The 25,773-nt window shown below is 46.0% G+C and overlaps 1 protein-coding gene across 1 annotated transcript in view; it reads left to right on the top strand.

Annotated features, from left to right (window-relative positions):
- CACNA1I (calcium voltage-gated channel subunit alpha1 I) overlaps window positions 1-4,538 on the top strand; it is a 148,725-nt gene extending 144,187 nt beyond the window's left edge. Inside the window, exons 33-36 of the mRNA XM_042889750.1 lie at window positions 277-393; window positions 743-908; window positions 1,757-1,953; window positions 3,826-4,538. Of these exons, the coding sequence (XP_042745684.1) occupies window positions 277-393; window positions 743-908; window positions 1,757-1,953; window positions 3,826-4,521 (1,176 nt within the window). The 3' untranslated portion in view covers window positions 4,522-4,538. The remainder of the gene's footprint in view (window positions 1-276; window positions 394-742; window positions 909-1,756; window positions 1,954-3,825) is intronic.
- Window positions 4,539-25,773: the final 21,235 nt, after the last annotated feature.

Raw genomic sequence — 25,773 nt, 5'->3', positions numbered from 1 at the left:
GAGCCCTGGGACAGATTCAGGACTCCCTTCTACAATACTGGCATTAGGGGAGCATGGACTGGAGATGGGCTGCTTGCAGATTCTGTGTTCTGCTTCCTTAGAAAGTGGATTCTTCTGTCCAGCCCAAATCTGGGTTAGGCAGAACCTGTTGTATCCAAGGAATATAACATAAAATTCATCTTGGGCCTACAGGCTTTTATTTATCCTTCATAAACAGCGTGACTGCTTGAAATGTGGACTCTAGACATCCAATGACAGCTCCTTCCCTTCCCGCAGGTCCAGCTGGCTGAAATGGAAGCATTATCCCTCAATTCAGACAAGTCCTCTTCCATCCTTCTAGGAGATGAATCAGATAATCGCAGCACTTCTCAGCTGAGTCCTAAGGAGTCCAAGGTTAGCCTCAGGTGCTCATAGGCATGTTGCACTGTATTTCTGTCCCTGCTCCTCGGAAGTGCTCTGTGTTCATACGTATGTCCCTGCTGAGGAATATAAATGTTGGTCACTTTTCAAGAGCTTCTCCATAGAAGAGAAAGAATGGATGTATGTTTTTGAATGTTCTCTTCATCACTATTAATAACTGCCTTTGAATGACCCTAAATTTAAAGGATTTGAGTGTGAAATATGAGCATGTTTTAGCTAATTCATAGGAACCTTAAGAGACATCCATTTCCTGACAAGTCTGCTCTGTGATTTGCCATTAAATTTCACCAGGTTTTGTCTTTATTTATTTATTTTTTTCCAGGATGGCCAGGACAGCCCTGACTCCACTGAGGCAGGAGATCTAGGGGAATGCTTGCTTCCAATATCCAGCACAGATGGCTCCACAAACCCAGACAGTTACCTGTGTGAAATAGAGAAAACTCCTTTCAACTCAGTCCAGTCTTGGCTAAAGCATGAAGGTACCAAAGGTGAGAACAGCTAGCATTCCCTAGGTTTGTGTGGATTGGTTCAGCTTATCTGCCTTCCTCCTGCAAGGAATGGAGGTAATGTGAGGCAGGGTTACACTAACAAAGAATTCACTTTCAGTTCACCAGTCCTCGGGAGTGAAGATCATTTCCTTCTTCAGCTGCTAGATCTTATACACTCCTTCAGACTTGCCAGTGTGAAGCATCATGAAAGACTTGCTTCCTATTTGCAGTAGTGCACCTGCTTGTTGTCAGAGCAGAGTGTCAAAGAGATGAAGGGACACAGGTTTCAGTGACTTGCGAGCTGGGTAACCTGTGTTCACTCTGCAGGGTAAATTATTGCTATCCCATGAGACCAAGCTCCTTGGATAAAGCCGAAGGGAACATATAAGACATCTGCCCTTTGTGGAAGTCCCACTGTTCCACTCCTGAGCACAGTTTCTTAAGCCACCAGTTTATTTATCTCCCTTCATCCCCTGCTTTGCAGGATCTGGAATGAAAGCCCTCTGGCAATGATATCTGGCTGAATCAAAGCCTTATGGCTCAGCTTTTCTCTCCAAGAGCAGCAACGAGAGGCAAGCTGGGCTGTTGCTTTATGGCTCTGAGCTGTGTTGGATCTGTAGGGTCTGGTGCAGGTTTTTGCTGTTGTGCAGAAAGTGCTGATTCATTGTGTGAACTCTAGACTGACGCTTCTTGGCCAGGAGTGTGTGTTGTCAGATATCCTCTATACACTGGACTTGCAGGACCCTTGGTGTAACAGCAGCAAAGGCACCAAATTAAGGTGGAGGACTCCTGAACTTTTTTTTTTCCTGTTTGTGTTCTCTTCCCTATTTATTTTGGTGTTTTTTCAGTCCCTCCCAGCCCCTTTTCTCCAGGTACATCTTGCCCTCTGTTACCTGTACCAGCAGAATTTTTCCACCCAGCCATCTCTGCTGCCCAGACAGGGCCTGAGAAGGTCTCGTGTGCACATAACCTTCCTAAGATCTCTCTGCAAGGCTCATGGGCATCACTGAGATCTCCGAGCGTGAACTGTTCACTTCTTCACCAGGTGAGGAACCCTACTTACTTCTGCTTGGAAACCTTGATTTCCACATCACATGCAAAAATAGAGGACTGAATAGGGAGGAAGGCAGACAAAGAAGAGAGGCCAGCTGTGGACAGGGGCTGGGTGACTCTGATCTGACTTGGAGGAGCACAGGGAACCACAGTGTGTAGGAGGGATGGGGAGGAGATAATTTTGTACAGCAAAGAAGGGTTGTATAGCTCTACCCCCTGAAATTACATGCTCTTCTGCTTTGGATCAAAAAGCAGTCTGACAGCTGCAGCTAGCACCATGTAAATATGGAATCACATCACGTTTTAGCTTGCCCCTGGGCCCCATGCACCAAGTGCACTACAGCCACCTGCATGCACAGCAGCCACTGTGTGAGCCAGGGAGATGGCAGCCACACAACCACCTCGGTTTCTCCTGGTGCTGTGGCTCTGGATCACATCCACACTCTGTCTCTGAGCTCTGTTTTCCCCTTGCCACTTAGCTTTTGCACCTCAGAAAGACACTCTCTCTCTGAAAAGGCATCTATTTCTCATTGAGAAGAAGAAAAGCATTAAGGGAAGATCAAGTGTCTCTGAATTACAGAGGAGACAGAGAATGGAGTTCATCGGTGATCCCACTTATTGTTCTTGGAACTCACCCCACGAACAATTCCTGTTCCCAGGGACACTCTATTCCAGATGAGCTATACAATAAAATTATGTGTTATCCAGTTCTGTGTAATAGACACTCTTAGCACAATACAAATGTGTATGAATTCACCAGGGATAAATTTAGCCTTGAGCTGAGGCCATTGATTTGTTGTGGTGCTGAAACTTCTCATATAAGTTTAGACATGAAGAAAAAGATCTCTGGAGATTGCATGGCACGGAAGGAAAAGTGCTGAGCCGTTGTAAAGGAGAAACTGGTAAACTTCTTATTATGTGAGACAGACTGTATAGAATAACTACGGTTCAGGAAATCAGATGACACCAATGTGAGCAGTGCAGTCAATATGCTGGGGGGAAGGAATGCCATCCACAAGGACCTGCACAGGCTTGAGAGGTGGGCCCATGCAAACCTCATGATGCAGACCACTTTCCTAAGAATATGATGAAGTGGGGTTAAGTAACTAAGTACTGTCACAAGGACATTAGGGTAATTTTCCCTTTCTCCTGAGAGGAGATTTGAGTTTTCTCCCCTAAATACAGCCACTGCTGCTTGTGCTAGTCAGAAGAATCTCTTTTCTCTCCCAAAATATTTCTGATTCTTTTTAATGAGAGGAGACTTCCTGAGGTTTCCACAGAAGCCTATCTGCTTTCTGGCCAGCTGACGATTTTGATGTGCCTGCAGCCTGTCCATGTGGCAGGTTCACATGGACACCGAAGTGGTCCCGCTGCCTCCTGGACTGACACCAGAGCTCACAGACCCAGCATCCCTTCCCTCTGGTGGAGCATTTTAGGGGAGAGGAGAAGGTTCATCCTGGAGCAGAATGAGAGGGTGGTAGACATGGAACAGGTGGTCATGGCATTGAGTTTGCAGAAGTTCAACAGGCATGAAAAATGCTCTCAGCCATAGGGTCTGATTTTTCTGGTGGTCCTGTATGGAGCCCGGAGTTGGAATTGGTGATCCTTAGGAGTCCTTTCCAACTCAGGATATTCCATGATTCTGTGATTCTATGGAATCAAAGCTCAAAATATAGAAAATTTCCTCCCCCAGAAGGGAACATCCTTGGCTTTGGAGCAGGTTTCAGTTGGATTACAGTTGCCATTCCCACCAGAGGAGAGTGAGAGAAGAACTGGAGTTTATTTTCATATCTCAAATCACTTTAAAAAAATAAATTGTCTTGCTACTCTTCCCATCTGAACATGGTGTGCTTTCACCCCCCAGGCTCCTGAGAGCGACACATCACTGGACAGTCGGAGCAGCAGCTCGGCGGGCAGCCTGCAGACCACACTGGAGGACAGTCTCAACCTCAGTGATTCTCCCCAGTGTACCCTGGACCTCCCAGTGGCCCTGTGCCCCATGCCAGCTGCTGGTGACCAAAGACCCCTGGCAGCTCCCCTGTCCCCCAGCTCCCGTCGCCGCAGCCTACGGGGCCGGGGGCTCTTCACCCTGCGCAGCATCCGTCGGCACCAGCGTAGCCACAGCAGTGGTGGGAGCACCAGCCCTGGTTGCACCCACCATGACTCCATGGACCCTTCAGATGAGGAGGGGGCAGGAAGCAGTTTGCGGGGCGGAGGCAACAACAGCGAGCCCTCGGAGACCCTCAGCAGCCTCTCGCTGACCTCCCTTTTCTCGCCCCCGCCGCCAGGGCTGACGCTGGGGAAGAAGTGCAGCAGCACCAGCAGCCTCCACGCCAGCCCTTCGCTCCGCCGTCCTGCTGCCCACCACACCAAGCCCTTCTACACCGTTGACCCCAAGGGCTTCCTCTCCATGCCCTCCTGGGTGACGGACTTCTGCAAGGACACCCCTCCGCCAGTGCAAGGAGCAGAGCCCGACGGCCCCGGCAGACTGGGGACAGGGGAATGCGGCTCCCTGCTGCCGTCCGAGCTGGGCGATGGGGTCAGCAAGAGGAACAGATGAGGGTCCCTGGGTGTGGGGTGTGCGGAATCTTTGGCCACCGGCATGGGGAGCACATTTTGGCAGTTGCTTCCCAGCAGCGATTCCAAAGGATTTGGGGGAAAAAGAACCAGGCAAACAAAAAATTATAAATATATATATATACATAAATATATATATATATATATATAGAATAAATACTCTGGTACCGTACCTCAGAGGCGTGGGAGAATGCAAGCAATACGGGAACAGTCCTGCCCTAGGGCAAGACCTGGACCATCACTGCAGAGACTACAGCAACAAGAAAAGGCCATGGGGCTGGGAGGGATGGGACCCTCCGGCCAGGCAACCACTGCCTGTCAGCCATTTAGTTATATACATATACATATACATATATAGAGAGAGATCGATTTATTTATTTTTTTTACAGAGAGATTATGAATTTCAGAAAGTGCTAAGGAGGACCAAGCGAATGGGAGCTGAAGGAGGTGCTATGCAGAACTAAGGAGGGTGGGAGAGTGGGGTGGGACGGAGGGAAGTGGGGTAAGCAGCAAGGGAAGGTTACCTGGAGCTTGCCTCGTCTGTTTCTGGGAACTTTCTTCTTATTCATGCTTCCATTTTAAATTTTAAAAACTGTGGGGCGGGTCTTCAGGTCTAGTATAAATTGGGCAAACAGTGACTGTGCTCTTCTGGTGGTGCAGAGCAGTGGTGCTCTGGCTGGAGGGGGATTCGCTGCTGATTTACAGCAGGTGAAAAACAGCTGTGGAGTACAGGAAACAAACAGAGGTGAAAAGCCTGACTTTGAAGGGATTGCAAGAGCACAGCAGGCATGTTCATGGGTGGAGAGGATGTGAGCTCCACAGTGTACTTCTGTGGCTGTTTTGTTGGTTTTCTGCTTTTCATTTTGTTCCAAAAGAAAAGAATTGCAAGGGTTACAGGGAAATCTGGAGCAGGAGGGGGGGGGTGGTAAAAAAAAAGGAGGGGAAATTGTACTTTTCCCATTCATTTGCAGTAATTGTGATATTTTCTTTTAGAAGCCCAAAGGTGCAAAAACCATCTCTAGAGATACCTATTATTTTTGTATCTATAGCTATATATATATACATATATATATATATATATAAAGAAGACAAAAACTTGAATTTTAAAAAGGACGAATAAAAGCAAAGAGGGCTTCAACATAAATGGTAGTGGGCCCTCTGGCTGGATACCAACCCTGCCCCAAGTCCCAGCAAGAAGACCCTACGAGAGCATCCTTGGCTCAGTGTCAGCTCTGCTTTTTCTCCAGCGTCACCTCCATCCTCTGGCATTTTGCAATGGTGTTGCTGGGACCAGACCCCTGCTCAGCAAACAACTGCAGATGTGAGGAGCAGAGAACACCAGCTGTGTGTATGTGTGTGTGTATGTGGTGTGGCAGATGTGAGGGTGCTCGTGTGTGTTGTGTACTGGATGGCTCACTGCATGGTGAGAAGGGGAGAGGAAGAAGGAGGGTGCTATGGCTCGCCTTGTCCTACATCACAGGGCGCCATCTGTATGCTGCGGGGTGGCTTGAAGGCAGATCGACTCCTTAAACCAAGTCCTGCCTCAGGACCCAGGATTCAGTCCAACAGATGTGATTCTCTCCCACGTGGCTGCAGAAGGATCTCCGAGGCCACTGCTCCCTTTCCAGCAATGTGACCGCACACATCTCCTCCTTTGCTGGGGCCAGCCTGCATCTCCCCTGGTTTTATACCCTGCCCAGGTTTGTGGGTAGGTAGGAAAGGGCATCAGAAGCCACCTAGGAGGGGGGCATAAAGACTTCCCGTCCCTTTTTTTCCACCAGATAAAGAGGGCTGCTACCGCAAAGCTCTCCTTGCTGGCATTTGAGGCATTGCAGAGAGTGGGTGGCAACACCACAGACTTTCTGGTTTTATCATTACCTGTCTGATTACTAAGCTGCTGCTGCATTTTACAAACTGGAATCGTAAACAGTATCACATCGAATGGGACAAACAGCAGAAAGGAAAAAGATCATTGCTACATGGACTTGACTTATTATCTGAAAGGAGAATTTGTTGTCTTACAAGTGTGCACACTGACTGCGGGGAAGTCAGACCTGTGGGCAAAAGACAGGAGAGCCCAGGTCCTTCTCCCTGCAGAAAGATTGCTGGTCTAGATTTATTAAAGCAATAATAAGGGTCTTTAAATGCCTTTTTTGCACTCGTCGTTCTTTGGGTGAGTCACCCCTGCCCACTCCCCCAGAGGCAGAGAGGAGAGATGAGGCACACAGAATCATAGAATGGCTTAGATTGGCTTAGATGGAAGGGACCTAAAACGTTACTAAGCTCCAACCCCCCATAATTCATTCCCTGTCTTTGGGAAAGGAGGATGGTCAGTCCCAAAAACTGAACATCCAACTCAGTCTGCATTAGATTTCCAAAACAAATTTTAAAAAAGCCTAAAAAAATAAAACCAACCCAAGCCCTACCCATCGGCATGTAGATTGTTTCCTGTAAGCTGGCCCTATGTCCGGTTGGACAAGGTGATCTATCTTAGTAGTCTCTCCAACCTTAATGATACTATGATTCCACAATAAGAAGACTTGGAGGTAGGCCTCCGTGATGCTAGAAGCTACCCTGCTATACTGTCACGATAAATACATGACCTGCACTTGAGATAGTTGGGAGGGAGGAGGTATCACACCCCAAGAAGAGGTCATCCCATTGGCTCTCTTCCTCATTAAAGGGAATAAAGCCCCACTGAAGATGCAGGTGATGCTGAGACACATCTCAGCAAGTCTCTGCAGGCCTTTGTTCACCTGGTTGCTTTCATCACCTCAATGTGAACAAGCAGCAGGAAGGATAGATGGATGGCCAGGCTGAAGGCTTCAATTCCTCCTCAGAAGAGCTCAAATAATCTGCTTTCTCTGCAGAATCCCTCCATTTATTTTGCAAAGGTACTTGAGTATCTGCACCACTGTCACTCACTATAATGTGGACCCTGCTACTATTCCAGGGCAACAGCTCCATGCCTTCGTGTTGCAGTGGGAAGGGTACCCATGAGGTGGTGGCCTTGTGGAGTGACTTACAGCCCTCAGGATGTTATCTCCATTTATTCTCAGTGCCCTCTGGAAGTGACTTGCAAGGGGAAATCTTTGCTTCACTGCTGTTTGGGGACCATGGCAGTCCTGTGCCCCGTGAGGCCTCCCTTTCACCTCCTGTTGGGGTCGTGCCACAGACTGCCTCCCTGCAAGGACTTTCAACCTGAGCCATATGACTTGAGCAGAAGGCTTCTGGCTTTGGGAGGAGGTTGCCATGGAAACAGAAGTCTAGGTTATCTTTAGAGAATATTTTGTCTCTCTCTTTTAATTATTTACCAACTGCTTGAAGAAGAAGGAGGAAACATCCATCCTTCTTAAGGAGGAGGACACAGGATGATAACACCCAGCAAGAGCCTCATGTATCTGCTGGGCTTCCTGTGGTGGGGTGGGCTGCGAGCTTTCTCTCCTGCATTTCCCAGGTCTGCCCAGCTGTCAGCACCTGCGAAAACCTCCATCATTACCTGCCCACATTCCAGACAACACCTGATGGCAGTCTAGAATCTGCCCAGACTCCCATACTCCCACTTCCCAGCAGGGACCACTTTGCAGCAGCTTCTGTTTAGATGCTCACTGCTGTCACCAGCCCAAGATCACTCCTTTTTGTCCTACTGCCACGCCACCTTCATACCCTTCTCTCCCCATTTGCCACCAAAAGCACCTCCTCACTCTGATGCAAGGTTCTTCCTTATGCTCACATACTTCTGCTGTGTCCTTCTTCAGCTTCTGCATTGCCAAACTAGATGCATTTCACTGTTTTTATCTTACCTTGCCATCCAGTTCATCATTTTTGCTAAGCCCACTGTGTATATTTTGCCCTAGAATCATAGAATCGTTAAGGTTGGAAAAGACATCTAAGATCATCTAGTCCAACCATCAGCCCATTACCACCATGCCTATTTTTTTGGCCACGTGGGAACACTGCTGCCTCATGTACAGCTGGCTGTCAACTAACACCCCCAGATCCTTTTCCTCTGCTACAGGCTGTAGTGCTGTATGGAGTTGTGATCAAAATGCAGGACGTAGCACTTGGTCTTGTTGACACCCATGTAATGTCATCAGCCCACTGATGTAGCCTATGTAGGTCCCTCTGTAGGGCCATCCTACCCTCAGACAGATTGAATACTTCCTCCCAACATGGTGTCATCTGCAAACTTGTTGAGGATGCACTCAACCCCCTCACCCAGATCATCAACATTAAAGAGGGTGGGCCTCACTACCTACCCCTGGAGAACACCTGTCATGAACTTCTTGCCACATCCTTCAGTTCAGCCCAGTGTAGTTCATTGCAGCTGTAAAGCAGCACCCATACAGAGTGGTTCCCACCTCTTCTTTCACCTAAACTCCTCATCTGCTCCAACCTGCTCATGAAAAATGCACCAGCATTCAATATTTTTTCTAAGAGACCCTTTCGCAGAGCTGCTACCCGAACAAGATGTACTGCTGGAGTTACTCCTGGCTCCTCCATCTTCATCTGTCTTCCTCATCCCAGCCACCATTAGCTTAAAAACATGAGAAGCATTGATCAGTGTGCACAGTTACTTTTCGCCAAAAGTCAGCAATGCTGTGTGTTTGGTGAGGTATTGGGACAGGCTGCCCAGGGAGGAGTTACTGTCAAGTAACTCCAGGTGGAGGTGTTCAAGAAAGGGGCAGATGTCACATTGAATGACATGGCTTAGAATGGTCAGGGAGATGGGTTGATTGTTGGACTAGATGATCTTAGAGGTCATTTCCAACCTTAACAATTCTGTGATTCCATGTTTTGACTTCTCTTCCAGTGAGACATCTGTAAGGCATCACAGCAAGTGTCCTCTACACTCACAATGAGAGCAAAAGGTGTAGTTGCAATGGTTTGAAGCAGAGAGTTATTTTTGACCAATGAGCTTCCAATTGCCAACAGAAAACTGAAAATTTTATTATGGAGATGTGGTGGTAAAGCAGCTTCACTTTGCTTGTTCTCATCACCAGAACTGCACAGAGCAGAGGCAGATTAAATCCTGCTGATTTTCTGGTAGGCTGCAGTACAAAACGTGCAGCACACCTTGTAGGAGGTATTCAGTGCTTTGCAAAGGCAGGCCCCTGGATGTATGCCATCCAGATCAGTTTGTCTGCATGTGATTTAAATTTCCAAATATTCTTTTTTCTGGTCTTCATGAATACATTTTTTTTTAATGAGATGTGCCTTACTCCTCAGTTTTTCCATGTTATTTTTGTTCCTTGCTAGGCACTGGTTTGCAGTAGGAGCTCAGTATCTCAGTATCTTTGAATTATTATTCATTTCTTCCCTCTCATTTAGATAAATATATTTCTTCTCTAGCACTTTTCCCTTCTGCATATTTCCAAGGCCCATGTTTATTTCTACTAGAATCCTGACACACTTTGAACAAGAGCTGGCAATGTGATATTCAATATTTATGCCTCCCCGCCACTTCCAGAGCAGATGTGCTCAGTGTACAGGTGAAAAGTTCTCACTCGCATCAAACCCAGCAGCCCAGCCATCACTCTGCAGCATACCTCTTCTGCTCAAGCAACTGTCTCAGCAATCTGGGTTCTTCCCTTTAGCTTGTGCAGGTGGTGGGATCACACAAACGGCAAGGTACATGCCCTGCATCGATGCATTTCCAAGGACATTTTAATAGAATCATAGAATGGATTGGGTTGGAGAGGACTTTAATGCCCACCCATTTCCATCCCACTGCCTTGGGCAGGGCTGCCACCCATTATCTCCAGCTGCTCAGGACCCCTTCCAACCTGGCCTTGAGCACCTCCAGGGATGGGGCACCCACAGCTTCTTTGGGCAGGCTGTTCCAATTTTCCTAGAGGCCAGCACACACTTCAGCCCACATACAAGGGGAAGCATTACGGAAGAACCTAAAGTACATGATATATGCATTGGGACTTATCTTTATCACCTGCCAGTCCTCACGATAAGCCTTGCCCTTGAACTACCAAAGCTTTAGATATGAAGTGCCAGGTGAGCTTTCCTCTAAAACAACCATTGTCACCTTTAGCAGCTTCTAATCCTTGCTGGGATGATAGCCATGAAAGCAGATGACCCCATTTCTCCTCTCAATTAAGATGTCACAGTTAATTTATGCTCCCATTTACACACTTCTCCCACCTCTGAGCCTTGTGAGGGGGTTTGTTTCAAGATACAATCTGCTAAACACATACTGGATAATAATAGGTATTTCTAAGAAAGAGTCAAGAGGAATGTCAAGGGGTGGCCTGGATAAAAGTTCTGCTTTTGTGTGTGTTTTCTCTACTTACATATTCCCCACGCATGCACACCTACAGGTACACTTATCTTTCTTGCAAATCTTTAAAAATGACCTCCCATTGAGCACAAAGTTAATAACATGTGAAAGACTCTTAATCACAGTTGGCCACTGATTAGTTTCTGCTGTTATATTAAGCTCAGACATAGGAAATAAATTAGAAAATTAAAATAAAATAAAATAGAAGTAACCAACAAGGCTGTATTGCTTGCTGCCTGTTACAGAGCCATTGCCTCCACCTGGGGCTGGGGCTAATGGCTCCATCCCATGCTGCCTGGAAAGCAGCCCTCCCTTTCGTGCTTGGATGGACACAGTGCCCGTAATGTTTATTTGTGTCCAGCCAGGCAAAAATACAGCCTGCATAACAAAAAAGGTGGAAAGGCCTGAGGGGAATTTGCACTAATGATGGGGAAAGCTAGTTAAGGGTCTGGAGGAGGTGAAGATCTTGCTCCTGGCTTGAGACTGGGCTGATTTGCCCCGAGGGACACCCTGCAGGTACGGGTTTCTTCCCTCCAGCCTCCTGCTGGCTGCTGCTGCATTTTCCTGCTCTGTAAACCCTGCAGGAATCAATGCGGCAGCTAAAGTGGCACTTTTGACATTTGAGGGAGAATTATCTCAGAAGTGAGTATATAAATCTGATTCATCACCAGTCCTGATGGCTCATCAAGTCCCTGGCAGCAGCCCCATGGGTGCAGCACCCCCATGGGTGCAGCACCCATCAGCCTGTGAATGTGTAGGTAGGGTGGGAAGGAGGCAGCCTGTCCAGTTGTGTTGTTTGCTTTGCACTGGTGATGATGCAGTGGTATCATTTTCACACTAAATGCTAATTTTCTGCTTTGCTGGCCTCAGAATCTCCTCCATCCGTCCCCTTCATTGCAGCAATTAAAGGACCAGGTGCTTGATCCGAGACGCTTGCAATGAGTGTGGTTTTAATCAGTGTGTGCAGGAGAGAGAAATGAATGCATGAGAGCGAGTGGTGGGAGAGCCTTTGCTTCAACAACAGGCTGAAATGTCCCCCTGCTGTGGTTTCTTCCCCCAAGAGAAGGAGAGGCCATTTCACATCAGTTCTTGCTGCTCTGCTCTTCTTGGGGCAGCTCGGTACTTATGTCTGAAGGATGAAGACCATCCTGTATGGTCCCCAGCAAAGCTACAGCTTCCTGCCACTCTCATCATCCTGAGAGGATAGGCACTGTGAGAGCCACAGCAAGGTAACAACACATCCCTGAGATACAGAGCTGCTATCGAAGGTGTGGGAGCTGATGTGAGGGAAAGGGGTTGATTGCAATGCTGGAACAGAGACAAGCTCCCTTGGAACTTTTCTTCAGCCTGCCCATTGAGTTTATCCTAAGTCTTCCCTACATGCCTCTCTCCTTCTGCCACTAACTCCTGAACTTGTGAATGTGGCTCTATGGGTGAACATAAGGGCTGGGAGGGGATCAGTCACGAGTCCCTTTCTTCTTTAATCCCACCATCCACTTCCAGCTTCGTTTCTGCTACGTCTGCTGCTGGTGGGACTGATACATGTTACTTTAGAGTCTTGAGAAAGAGACCATGCACTTCCCATGCACCTCTGGGCAGGTCAGAGTTGCGCTGCGTACACAGATCAGGTGCAGCACAGTTATGGAAGAGCCAGCTTTGCCAAGTATGGGCTACAAGGTATATACACATATATTTTTGACACATTTTTGGCACCACAACATAAACAAGACAAAAACTATTAGAGAGTGTCCAAAAAAGGGCTACAAATGGAGAAGGGCCTGGAGGGCAAGAACTGTGAGGAGTGGCTGAGCTCTCCTGGTTTGCTCAGCGCAGAGCAGAGGAGCTAAAGGGAAGCCTGATGGCGGCTGCAGCTCCTCAGGGAGCGGGGGGGCAGCGCTGAGCTCTGCTCTGTGTGACAGCGACGGGGCTCAGGGGAACGGCATTGAGCTGTCAGGGGAGGGGCGGCTGGGGGTGACGAACAGGGTCTGCACCAGAGGGCAGTGGGCATGGAAAGGGCTGCCCAGGGCAGTGGACGCAGCACTGCGCCTGCTGGAATTCAAGGGGCATTTAAACAACACCCTCAGAGAGAAGGTTTGGGTTTGGGGTGGTCCTGTGTGGAGCCAGGAGTGGGACTCGATGGTCCCTGGGGGGTCCCTTTCAACACAGGATAGTCTATGATTCTAATATCAGGTCTTTGAGAGCACCCTTAGAGCTGTGTGCATGGCTGAAACCTGAGGCGCTTGCTCTAAAGCCCTGATGCCTCTAGGAACTCAGATCCCTATCTCTTATGGTGGCAGCAAGAAGTAAGAAAGGTGGGATTTATCCAGAACCAAGGATGCCTCGTTAGTCAAGGAACACCCACCTGAAAACTTGGTAATAAAGAGGGGAAATTGGCTGTCAGGCCAAGGTAGTTCACAGTTAGCAAGTACTGAAGGAAGCTGGAGGTAGAAGTAGATAAAAAAGGAGAGAAAAAGAGTTTCTTTGTTCTTCAGAATTTCCTTGACTGTTACCTGCATGTTTCCGTCTGAGTAAATAAACAAACCTTCTCCTGTGAATGCTGCTGACAGCCAGACTGGTGCTCAGCCACTTGCAAAGGTATGTTGTTCCTCTGTGTGATGCTGTGGCACTGCTTTCACCAAAAGCACCAACGGGAGAAGCAGTGAGACATCCTCCTTTGGGTTTCAATCCCAGGTATGTTCCAGCATCTACTGACTTCTATACTATCCCTTTCTTGCCTTTGTTTTGTGAAAGCAGCAAACTCTCCTGGTGTGTTTTATGTGATGTTCCTACTTGAAAGCTGACTCAATCATTACATTTTGCTCTCTTCGTTAATCTCAGGATTAAGAAACTGTGATGCGAGTGCAACTTGAGCTTTAGGAAATGTTTTCCTCCCACCCCCCTTCTTTTTTTTTTTTTTTTTTTTTTTAATTAAAAAAAAAGTCTGCAATGAGCAATGCTTTTTATTTAGAACTGAATTCATGAATTTTAACTGAAGACGGGCATGTTGGGCATTAATATATGTATAATTATGCAAAACCACTGTTATGTCTCTAATGGAAATTAGATTCCACCACCAAGGCTGTGTTTGGTGATAGTGTGTATCTTCATTTGTGCTGTGTTTTATTTATTTATTTATTTCCTAGCAGCATGACCTAGGATTACAGTTGCTATGGTGATAAGACAGTTAGTGGAGGAAGGAGTGAAAGGTAAATTTGCTCATCTTCCTGTGTAGCACTCAGGAGGAGGGGGAGTGGAGGGTGGGGGGGTTGAACTGGCAGTCTCATTGCCCAGTGTTGCATCTTAATTTCTCTGTGTCTTAGCTGGGTTTAGGGATGGGTACTCCTGGGCTATAGGCCCAGAGTTAAATCTTGCAACCATTTTCATGCATTTGATGACCTGCATTTGTTATTTTGAGTCTTGGGCTTAGAGATATCGAGCACCAATGGCTCCACGCCCCTAAAATATGCTGTGAATCCTTTCTGTTTACTGGGGTTTGTGTGGTAGTGCTCCTTGCGGAAAGGGAGGTAGCATTCCCCCAAAATTCCTCCAAGCAGCAGTGACGTCTCCTGACCTGAGCAGCTGAAGTGCAGGGGTAGTTTCCATGTTTTTGATAGTTGCTCTGAGTGTACCTCTATTGGCAAGGAATTCATATGGTCCTATTTGAGCAACTGCTCAGAAGTCCCCACATCTCTCCTGCCTTGTACTCTGCAGCCAAAGCTGTCTCTTAGCTTGCCCTACATCTTGTGCAAGTGCTTTCCTGGCATCCTGCCTTACTCCTGTGTTACTGCTCACACTTGTCTGCACACTTGCCTGTTAAAACCATCTTTCCAATTTGCTTGGATCTCCTGGTGGAAATGCTTTTTATGGAACCAGAGGCTGACCAGTCTTACTGATTACAGGACTTCAGGCAGTTCCTTGCAATTGCCCTTGTAGAAATAGCTGGTGTATTTCCTTTCTCCCTTTCCTTCTGAAGAGAGTGTAGTGCTACCCCCCACCAGTTTCACCCCATCCTCCTAGTAGCAATAACTCTGGAGCTTGGGGTTATGTTCTTCTGTCAGGAATATCACAAGCTAACATATTGATGGGCAGTGAGTAAGTCTCTGGTTTTCACCAATTAGTCCTGTCTAGCTTTCAATATCTCCTTGGACTTACTGAACTTTTTATTAGGTAGGATTTTCCCACCAGAGATCTTATTGCTGTGATTACCAAAAGTCAAGTGTGTTTTAAAAGGGTCTCAGCTGCCCTGCTGCACTTCATGCTTTTCCCAAAGTGAACTCCTTGCTGGCATGCAGTTCGTCAACAGTGCAGCCACTTCAATGCAAGCAGACAGCTCTCTCCCACTCACTTGGATGGAGGTAAGGGAAATGAATTGGCTAACAGGTACAATCCTGTGTTTGTACCGCTCTTTTGTACACTTTGTCAAGGAAAATGCTTCTAAGCTACTGACCTCTGAGAAGGGGTCATCATCATGCTCAGACACCCTCCCACCCACAGCCATCAGCATCCATTAGTGGCTGCACACAACACTCACAAGATGACTCCAGAACTGGAGGAGATGGTGGAAAAAATGACGCATGATATCCAGGGCTGACTAGAGAACAAAGGGATTTGCTTGCTAGCTTTAAGGATGGGAGCTTAAAGCAGCTGTATTCTTCTGAGCCTGCTGGAGAGTTACTGATGCCCTCTGATGGGAGAAAAGATAACCCTGGGAGTAAGGCACTTCGAGCCCAGAAGTTGGTGAAAAACTAAAATAGCAGAGCAGCTGCTTCACCTGCTCCTCCCAAACCCCAAATATAGACTCACAGAATGGCTTGGGTTAGAAGGGACATAAACATCATCCAGTACCAACCTTCCCCTGAGAAGAGAACAAACCTGCAGGTTGCTGCAGCCCAATGAGATTGCTCAACAAAGCAAGCTTGCCTGTTTTCTCCAAACAATGGCACTCAACAGTACAGGCTATTTGACTTCCCCCTTGAGGCCTGTTTCAAAGCATTGGCAAACATAGGCTGGGGACTGGGGCATGATTCTGTGTGACCTGAGCAAGCAAGGAAGAATAAAGAGCTTTACGAGGGGAGGAGCAAAGTGAATTTTATTTATTTATTTATTGCTCTTCTTCCCAAGGTGAAGAAAGCAGCAAGGTAGGAAATGTCTTTTTCTCCTGAGAATCCCATCTGGCCAAGTTCTGTTTCAGCTGTGCCACATCTCAGTGTCAGTGAGATGAGGCTGGTGAATCTGTGGTTCCTTCTCGTAGCCAAAGCCAGGTGTAAGCATGAAGTCAAGGCAGACTTATTGCTCAGCCTTTGGGAATTTTGATTAACAGTTTGGTTTGTCTGGTGGTGATGAAGTGTCAGATAGCAGCTGCCTGCAGGGGGTAGCCTCTTGGTCTTAAGTATGCTGCAGGTCAGTCCAGATCAGCTGCACACTGAGTCATAAACACTGTGTTGAGGTTTGGGAGCAATCTAACAGTGCTTCATTTGGCATCTGCCAGTGATAGGTCACCAAAACTGATACAGCATTCATCAGGATCTTCATCAGTCTTTGACATAGCAGCATGGAATCATAGAATCGTTTGAGTTTGAAGGGACCCTTGAGGGCCAACTGGTCCAACTCCCCTGCAATGAACAGGGACATTTATAGGTAAATCATGGTGCTCAGAGCCCCTCCAGCCTGACTTCCATCTCTCCAGGGATGGCACATCCACTTCTTTGGATGACCTGTTCCCATGCCTCCCATCTGCCTTCTTAGCCTTCTTCACATCAGTACTGAGATGGAAAAGTGTGTGTGTGTGTACATACAAACTCAGTGATTCTGGCAGTTGGGTGTAAAGAGAGGGCAGGAGGCACTCTGGGTGGCTGTCACAGGCCTCTCCTCTGGAAAAGAGCATGCTGGAGAAAAAAAAAAAAAAAAAACCAAACAGATAATTTCATTATTCTCCTTCTGTAAATAGTCATCATAAGCAGTTAAATGGGAGCAGCTGCGAACAGTGAATCCTGGCTTGTCATTGTCCTTCACCAGGAGGACAGCCCAGTCAGCACTCAGATATCATTCCCCTCTCTGTCCCCTTCATTGCCTCCGTGTGCTGCATCCTCATGCTGCCTGGGCTTTGTAAAGAGCACAGAGAGGCATGGCTACAGCAAGCATATGCTGTGTCTGTGATTGTAATCTCAAATGAATTAGCCAGCTGCTTAAGGACAGAAGCTATCTCTAGGGGAGAAGTTAGATACAGGATGGCTGTCACAGGTTAGGTTTCCGCAATGAGGTGAGGGTAATAGGGTCAGAAGAGGTTGCAGCCTTGCTTTCACATCTCCAGATCTTGATGCAGCAATGTGATTTCATCGACCGACCCCTTGTGACCTGTCCATCAGATACAGATTCGTCATGTCCAGAGCCAACAGGTAGCCAGAAGCAATGTGGATAGAGCAGCAAGGTTCCTGTGTACTTGGCAGGAAAGAGAGGGGGTGATGAATTCTTCTGGCTGTAGGACAGAAGGAAATGGTGGTATGTAGAAAGGATGCAAAATTGCCCACCTGCTTTAGGATCCTTTGTATCTGCAGGGTTTATATGCAGATTGTCAGTCACTGCATAACAAATAGACAACAATTTGGGGCAAGGAGCATTCTAGCATTTTATTTAGCAAGAGCCACAAGATGTGGTGATGTCCCTTCTTAGCAAGTGTCTGCACTCCAGAGTTTATTCCGATCACTAAGATTCCTCCTGGAGCCAATGCTGGGCCATCGGGGATATGTCATGTCCTTATCCTGCTGACACATTCCCTGTGAGCCCCCTGATGGGAGGAGGACAGGAGTTGGTTGGGAGTGGTGCTGCATCCTCAGCAAAGATGGGTAGACAATGCTGTGTCTTCCTCTTTTCCTCACCCTAAGATTTTCCTTTCTCCCATAGAACTGAATGAAGAAGGATGCATGTGTGTGCCCGGTTTGCCCCTTGGGTCAGGGTAAGGTCTGGTGCAGGGAGTTTTGTGCCCAGCAGCTGGGCTCCCTCCAGAATCGGGTGCTTGTGACCACTAATGGGTGGCAATGAAAAACCTCACTGTGCAATGGAGGCTTTTAGATGGGGTTTTATTATTAGCATTTATATTATACATAGATATGATGTGGCTTTAGATATTTCATGTATCTTTGAGGCAATCCTGCTACTTAAGAACTTCTGTGCTTTTGCTTTTCTATTCCCTCTTACAGGGGAAGAAGCAACAGAAGCACTCCAAACTGTAAGCACTCGGAGTGCAACCATTTTCCTTGGTATGTGGAGACTAGGGAGGATGAAAGGGAGGCAGTAGGAACAGATATTGGTCAGATATTGGATTGAAAATGAAGATCATAGTCAGCCTTTCAATCCTCTTTAAATAGCAATTCCACAGTTAGGGACACTACTGCAGCTCCACTGTCCTCCATGAATCTGGATGTGATAAGAAACAGCTCTTTTCAAGTGCTGCTTTGTCTTAGAAATTGGAGTAAAGAAGTCCACTTCCCTTGCTCCATTTTTACCTGTAGCTCTCAGCGATGTGTACAGGAAGATCAAGTAAACCTGAGTGTCTGATGATTGTGATATGACTTACGGCTTCTCATTCCAAATGAGCAAACTCCTGGGAGTCTAAATGTAGTCTGTTATGTTGTAACCAGGGCTTCTCACCAGCTCATTTGTATATATACCATTCTGTACCATTCAGTGGGTCTGGGCAACTGAGGAGGGGGCACTGGGAATGGTTTAGAGACAAACTCAATTCCAAAACAAAAATCCAGAGACATACCCTATGCTTAGGGATAGCAGCCACTCAGAATCATAGAATCATAGAATCACCAAGGTTGGAAAAGACCTTCGAGATCATCCAGTCGAACCGTTCACCTATTCCCAGTAGCTCCCACTAAACCATGTCCCTCAAGGAGGCAAGGGGCAAGTAACAATATGAACAGATGAGGATGGTCCGAAAAGTAGGTCCAGTCTTGCACTGGTGAGGAGAGAGTGAGGTAGGGGAGAGGGGAGATTGAGGGTGGCAAGAGCTGATCTAGCCAGGAGCAGTGATGGGCTGAGCAGGGGAAATGGAGCCTGAGGATCAGCAGAGGATTACTGTTTTATTAGCCTCTGGATTAGTGTCTCAGGGTCAGACACTGTAGAATAGACTGTATTGAATTATTTCTTATCAGCTGGTGCTGACTGACTGGTGAGGGTCCATCCCAGTACTCTCTCTGGTTTGGCAAAGTATTGCCTGTGTTCAGGCTGATGTGTTGCACTAAGTAACTTGGAAGGAGATGGCTTTTAGGAATACAAAAGCCATGTGGAGATGAGAAATTAAGAGGAATAGGAGTTGAAAGAGGCATGCAGTAGTTGGTTAATACTATCTTTTCTCAAATTGCAAGGGCTCTTATCTCCAGATCAGCTCTCTCTAGACAAAGCTGAGATGTCGAGTCTTTGATTGCAATAGCTTTGATTCCAAAGCCTTCCCGTGTTCCTATTTATTCTTCAAAGGTGAATTCATACTAGTCAGATCTGCTTTGGCTACAGGTTAAAATAATATCCCCAGATATTTTAGACCACAGAAAACAGATATATGTGTGAATAAGAAAGAAAAACATACTGCAAAGATAAGAAGGCACATCTGCCTGCAACGTTCTTCTAACTGGGTTTGGAAGAGGCAAGGACAGATGAAAGAGACAGAAGGTGATATTGCTTCAGCAGGAGGCGCATCTACAGCCAGGCTGGCTCTCATCAGCTGTAGGTGTGGTTTTACTGTAGTTGTTTGGTCATTTGTCTGGGGAGCAGAGGGTGGGGTGATGAAGAGAAAGAATGATGGTACCCCTTTTTCTTCTCACTGTTACAGATTTCTGTGCAGTTCTCTCTGGGAGCAGGACACAAACTGTTCTGTTTGACCATCATCTAGTAGGGGCAAAAGGCGGATCACACTTGGCAGTCCTATGAACCACGCCAGGCCACAAATACCTTCTCTTTGGAGCCTAGGCTGCCTTCTGGTCCAGAAAGCCATGTTTCATAGCCGGACACAGTACAGAAAGCTGAATCCTGTCTGTTACCATGCTTAATAGTGATAGTTGGTATGAGGTTAACAGAGACCAGTGCTTATCTTGGAGGAGCAGTGGGTAGTAGCTAGTCAGAGCACCTGAAGTTGAGTGGAAAAGGGTTTAAATTGGTGGCTTTGCTCCTGCTACTTTCTAAGCTTTCTGGAGGTATAGAGAGGCACGGGACTACCTATGAGAGAAGCTGTGGTTCCAGTGCTGTGAAGGATTATTCATAGAATCATAAAACTGAGTTTGAAGGGACCTTCTAAAGGCCATCTCGTCCAACTCCTCTCCCTGCTGACCATATGCTTTGGGTGCAGCCCAGGACGCAGTTGGCTCTTTGGGCTGTGAGAGCAAATTGCTGGCTCATGTCCAGTTGTCATCCACCAGTGCCCCCAAGTCCTTTTCAGCAGGGCTGTGCTCCATCTTTACATCCCCCAACTTTACTAGTAGTGCGAGTTGCCACAGTCCAGGTGCCAGACCACGCACTTGGCTTTGTTGTACTTCATGGGATTCTCTTAAGCTACTGCTCAAGCATGTCTGGATGGCATCCCACCTCTCAGGTGTGCTGACAGCAACACAAAATGCTGTGATCTGCAAATTTGTTGAGGGTGCACACAATCTCACTGTTGATGTAAATGAAGGTATTAAAGAGCATTAGTTCCAGTACTGACCTTTGAGGGATACTACTTGCCCCTGATCTCCATTCAGACATTGATCCACTGACTGCTGTTCTCTGGATACAATCTCACAGTCAGCTTCTTGTCTGTCAAACAGTCAGCATGTCAAATCTGTATTTTTTCCAGTTTGGAGAGGAGGATGTTACACAGTACCATGTCAATGACCTTACTGAATTCCAGATAGATGACATCAGAAGCTCTTTCCTTATCCCCTGACACAGTCATGCCATCATAGGCCATTAGGTTGGTGAGGCAGGACCTGATCTTGGTGAAGCCTTTGAGCAAAACTGACTTCCCCTTATAATCCGTCACCAGAAATTTCTGGCCATTCAAAATTTTTTTTCAGAGTTTGCTATGATGCAAACAAATGAGAACTAGGTACTTACAAGCAATGTGGGTACACTTAGCAGCAAGGGTCCTGCCTCACGTGCATTTTGAGTGTAGGATGTGGCAGTAGGCATCTATACAATTAATTGACAGTTAGATCTGTTTTTTGGATGCAGGCCTCCCAGCTACTTCTGCACGAGTTTTGATGCTCCAGCTGATGGGGGGGATTTTGCATCCTAACTGGTTAGTGTGGTTCACAGACAGAAATACAGTCTCTCCCTTCTCTGTGCAATCCCACTGACATATGAGGGACTTAATTTCCATCAGTCCTTAGTGTAAACATGAGAACATCCTGTGGCCTGACTGACGTACCTCAGAAACAACACTGAGCGCTCCTGGCCTAAGAGAAGTGTGAGAATGAGGCTAGTGCCTGGTCTACGATCAGTGAGAAATATTCAGCTTTACTATGTGTCACTGACTGATGCTCAGCTGGGAGACTTTTGAGGAAGTACACGTAATTCAAGAATGAAAGCTGATGGCTCACTAGGTAATACTTGAGCCCTCTCACACTGTGGCAGAGGTATTTTGTTACCAAAGGTACTGGATTTTCATTTAGCCATAAACCCAGGGGCTTAATCATTAGCAATACTGTAATGTCTTCCACATGAGTTTGAAAGCAGTGCTGAATGTTCCACTAAATCTCACCTAGAGAAAGTAGTATTCTGCTGACTTAGCACTTGCTGGGTGATTCAACTAGAACAGTTACTCTTCATTTTCCTCTCTCTGACTCTGCTATACTTATTATGTGCTGTTATATAACTTAGTTCTGATGTGAAAGTAGCTATATTTCAGTGTTGGATGAATGATCCCTATATGACATGCATATGTTTGAAAAGTACTTTGGATAAAAGATCTTAAAAAATGAAGATTATTTTACCTTTCCATGGGTGTAGCTTTGTTGCATGCTATTTAGCAGCTTTTGCTGTTGTTCTGTCTCAATGCTTTGTTGAAGGAAGTGTTGTGAACAGTTTGGAGAGTGCTGGCGTATATTATTATTAATTGCCTCTTGTAGGTTGTTTTTCTCTTTTGAAACTCCACACTTTACAGGCATAACGATAAAGCAACGTAGCAACAAGGAGTTAGGGAGGAAAAAGCTCAGCAAAGTATTTGTCCTGTTCTAAGCTAAGCTTTGGGGCTGGCAAAATATCAGAGACTTCTCTCAGGGTCTTAAGGTACAATTAAAAATAAATAAATAAGTCAGTAATAACAGGAAAGGGGTGAAAGGTGGATGAACAGTGTTCCAGGCAGGATAAAATCAGCAACCCATCTGGGTCTCTGACAACTTCTCAAAGTAGGGCTTTGTACTCTGAGATCTATTTTGACAGCACAGTGTTTTGGAGATGTTTAGGACTCTTGCCATCACATTTCTTTTAAAGTCTGATTACCTTATGTGACATATCTTCGGCTGTTGTAAATTGATAGCGCTTCATCAGCCTCAATGGCATCTTGTCAGTTTGTGTCGGCAGAGGATTAGCCCTCTGCATCCAGACACGTTGCCTTGAGCTTGGACTGGGATTTCATCCGAAGCCATTATGAGCCTGATGAGAGAGTGCTGGAGGAAAGACATAGGTTATGGTAGGTCGTGGTGAGGACTGACCCCCTAAGTGGAACTCATTTCTTTTTGATTTACTACTAATTCCAGTTTTTCCAGTTTCATGTTATGATTTTGGCTCTAGGACATATTGTCTTCTGAGATACAAAAACCTATATCTATTGAGCCTTCTGTGCCATCCCTCCCAAGAATGGGGAAGATGCTGGGTTTTTTGTTCCAGCCAGAACCAATGTGAGAAACCCCACCAGAAGTCTCCATGCAACTACCTTTGATACTCATCTTTGCTTGTCATGAAGCTACCATGTGATACTTCTGTGACGCAGTGTTTTATCATAAAACAGGCATAGGAATTTCTCTGCAAAGGATAGTTTAAAGTCTCCTTTCACATCCATTAGTCTGAAATGTGCTATGGAAGTGTAAATGATGTCACTGGTTGTCAGGAAGCACCTAGTCTTCAGAGTGTCCTGCTGCATTACTGAGGGAGGGAGAAGGCCAGCAGGGCAAGGAAAAAAAAAAGTTGTTTTTTTTTTTTTTTTTTTTAATGATTTTTCACTTCATTTGGAGTATTAGCATTCAGTTTTATTCTTTATCTTGCCCTGAGACTGGAGGTCCTAATGTGAGAGTCACATGGACATGAAGGATAACAGCGTTGCCCTTGCTCCTGATAGTGCACAGGCAGTTCTGTTGTCTGGGGTTCAAATTGATTTTCCTGTGGGCAAACCTTCCCATAATACAGAAATGTTTTACTTTCTGGATTTAAGCAGGCACTGCCTTTTCCTGTGACTGGAAGTCTCAAGAGAAAGGGCTTCCTCAGCCTGGTAGCATCAGGGAATGCAGCTGGGTCTCCTAGTCTGGCTTGGTGGTACTGGGCTCAGATTCATACACCACCCTAATGATTTTTTTTTTTTCCCCCTGTCTTACTTCAGCTCTGAGTAAGTTCACCTGACTGCATGTAATAGTATGTTTCTTCCAACGTGGTGGTGTGGTTTAACCCAGCAAGCAGCTTAACACCAAGCAGTCTTATTTCCCTTCCCCCTCCCAGTGGGAGGCCATCCCAGTAAATTGTCCATGGAGTTAATTTAGTCCATGACTTTCGACACCATTCTGTTATTCAGTCCTTCAGTGTGAAAGGGATGATGCATGGTGGTGGATTACAGCTTGCTGAAATTAGTTCTGCTTCCATCAGAACTCTTTCTTCTTTAGTCTGGGTGATTCTTACTGTAATACCATTGACAAGGCATATAACAACCATAGTAAAGATGACATGTATTATTGTCTAGCAATTAACCTCAAACAATTCAAATTATTACCTGTTCTCACCCAGCAGTTGTAGGTGGATGGTTGGACTAGAGGATCGTGGAGGTCTTTTCCAACCTTTGTGATTCTATCTAATGTCTCTCTGATTCTCTGTGGCAGATGTTTGTACAGAGTTTATTATCATTAAGTGCCAACTCGCTGGCAGTAATGACCTGGAGAGATGAAAAGGTTATAAAAACAACGTAGCTTGTTGTTGTGTGTTACATACATGTTCTTGCATGTCATAAAACAGTGTGGCATTTCTTGTAGCAAAGTGCTGTGTACTGTCATGTGTTTCTGTGTGTCACAAAAACAGTGTCACATGTCACTGTATGTTACATGCATGCAGTGGAAAAGTATTAGGATGACACGAGATCCCATTGGCAATAGCAAGTTCTTGACAACTGAGGCAGTACTGGATGGACCACCTTCACTTGTGACGTCCCTACTGTGGAAGATCTGAGTCAAAGCCATCCAGAGTCCACATGGGCTTCTCTGTCTGCCTCCATAAACTCTCCTGCAATGATGAAAAGGGACACCTAAGCTAGATTAAGATGCTCACAGTCTATCCTGACCCTGAATGGATTCAAGGACAGAGCATCCACCACATCTTGGGACAATCTGTTCCAGTGCCTTGCTACCTTTTTCCTTATATCCAGTCTAAATCTCTTCTCTTCTAGTTTGAAACTACTTCTCCTTTTCCTATCCCAACAGACCCCACTAAAGAGCCTGTCCCCTTCTTACTTACAGACCACCTTCAGATACTGAAAGGCCACTCTCAGGTCTCCCCAGAACCTTCTCTTCTCCAGCAGCCCCAGCTTTCTCAGCCTGTTTTCGTAGGCAGGAGTTGCATCTCTTCAATCATTTTTGTGGCTTCTTGCACTTATCCCTTCGGCTCCTCTCTCTATATCTGCAATGAGATATTGTTCCCACTTGCGAGTGTTTTGTTAGACTAAATTCAATAATACCAATGAAAAGTTTGGACACAACAGCTAGGGAGGACCTTAAAAGGATCCAGGTGGAATTCATAACATTTGTGTAGCACAGGAGAGTCAAGGAAAATACACACAAAAATCTCCCTGTCACACTTCTCTCATGGGTCTGAATCGCATTGAGGAGTATTTTCCTGTGGTACAATGGCATGTTTGTGTGTGTATGTAATTTATATATCTCAGTGGAGCTAATTAATATGTACGTAAATAAAAAGCAAGTACTTCCGTTTGGAAAAAGAAAAGATGTAGCTGAATGCATTGAGTACCTGTTACAGACTTGTGCATCTTTATTGAAGTGAGGACATTTGATTTCTTTTTTCCTCAGAATGTCGTTGGTGGTAATCTTCCTCGTGTCGTATAATCACAAATAAATGTCCTGTTTTGTTTAGTAATTGAAATTGGCATTTTTCAGACTGCTGCTCCAAGGCACTACAGGAATCAATACAATATGTGACGGTATCAATTGATTTGTGAGCAGTGGCAGCTACACTGAGGATTTTGGGCCTTGGGGATCAAATACCTGGGAAGAACAGAAAAATCACTCCAAATTGGGAGTGACTGTGAGGGAAGGGAGATGGTCCCCAGGCTGGATCCCAAAGTACAATGACCAGAACCATTCCTTGTTTTGTTAGGGATTTTGTGTGTGATTATATATAAGCACTGAAAATTATCACATGTCATTTATCTGGATTGTAGATTTCGTACTGCCTAAAGTGGAATTGTACCAGACTTGCAGATGCTTTGATTCCTTCCTCCTTTGTCCAGATGGCGATAGCATGTATGGCAAAACATGCCATACATGGCTGTTCCTTAATTTTGGAATTCTGGTTTCAGAGGGAGTAGAGAAAATCATATTGTTCAGTAGATTGGATATAAGGGAGAATTTCTCCTCATAAAGAGTGGTGATGCACTGGCACAGGCTGTCCAGGGAGATGGTGGAGTCCCTGGATATATTCAAGAAAGGGCAGATGTAGTATTTAAGAACATGGTTTAGTGGGCAGTATTGGTGG

The sequence above is a fragment of the Lagopus leucura genome, unplaced genomic scaffold, assembly GCF_019238085.1.
Source record: "Lagopus leucura isolate 7727_CA_CO unplaced genomic scaffold, USGS_WTPT01 Super-Scaffold_100159, whole genome shotgun sequence".
NCBI lineage: Eukaryota > Metazoa > Chordata > Aves > Galliformes > Phasianidae > Lagopus > Lagopus leucura.
The sequence above is the reverse complement of the archived record's forward strand: the minus strand, read 5'-3'. Positions and strand labels throughout refer to the sequence as shown.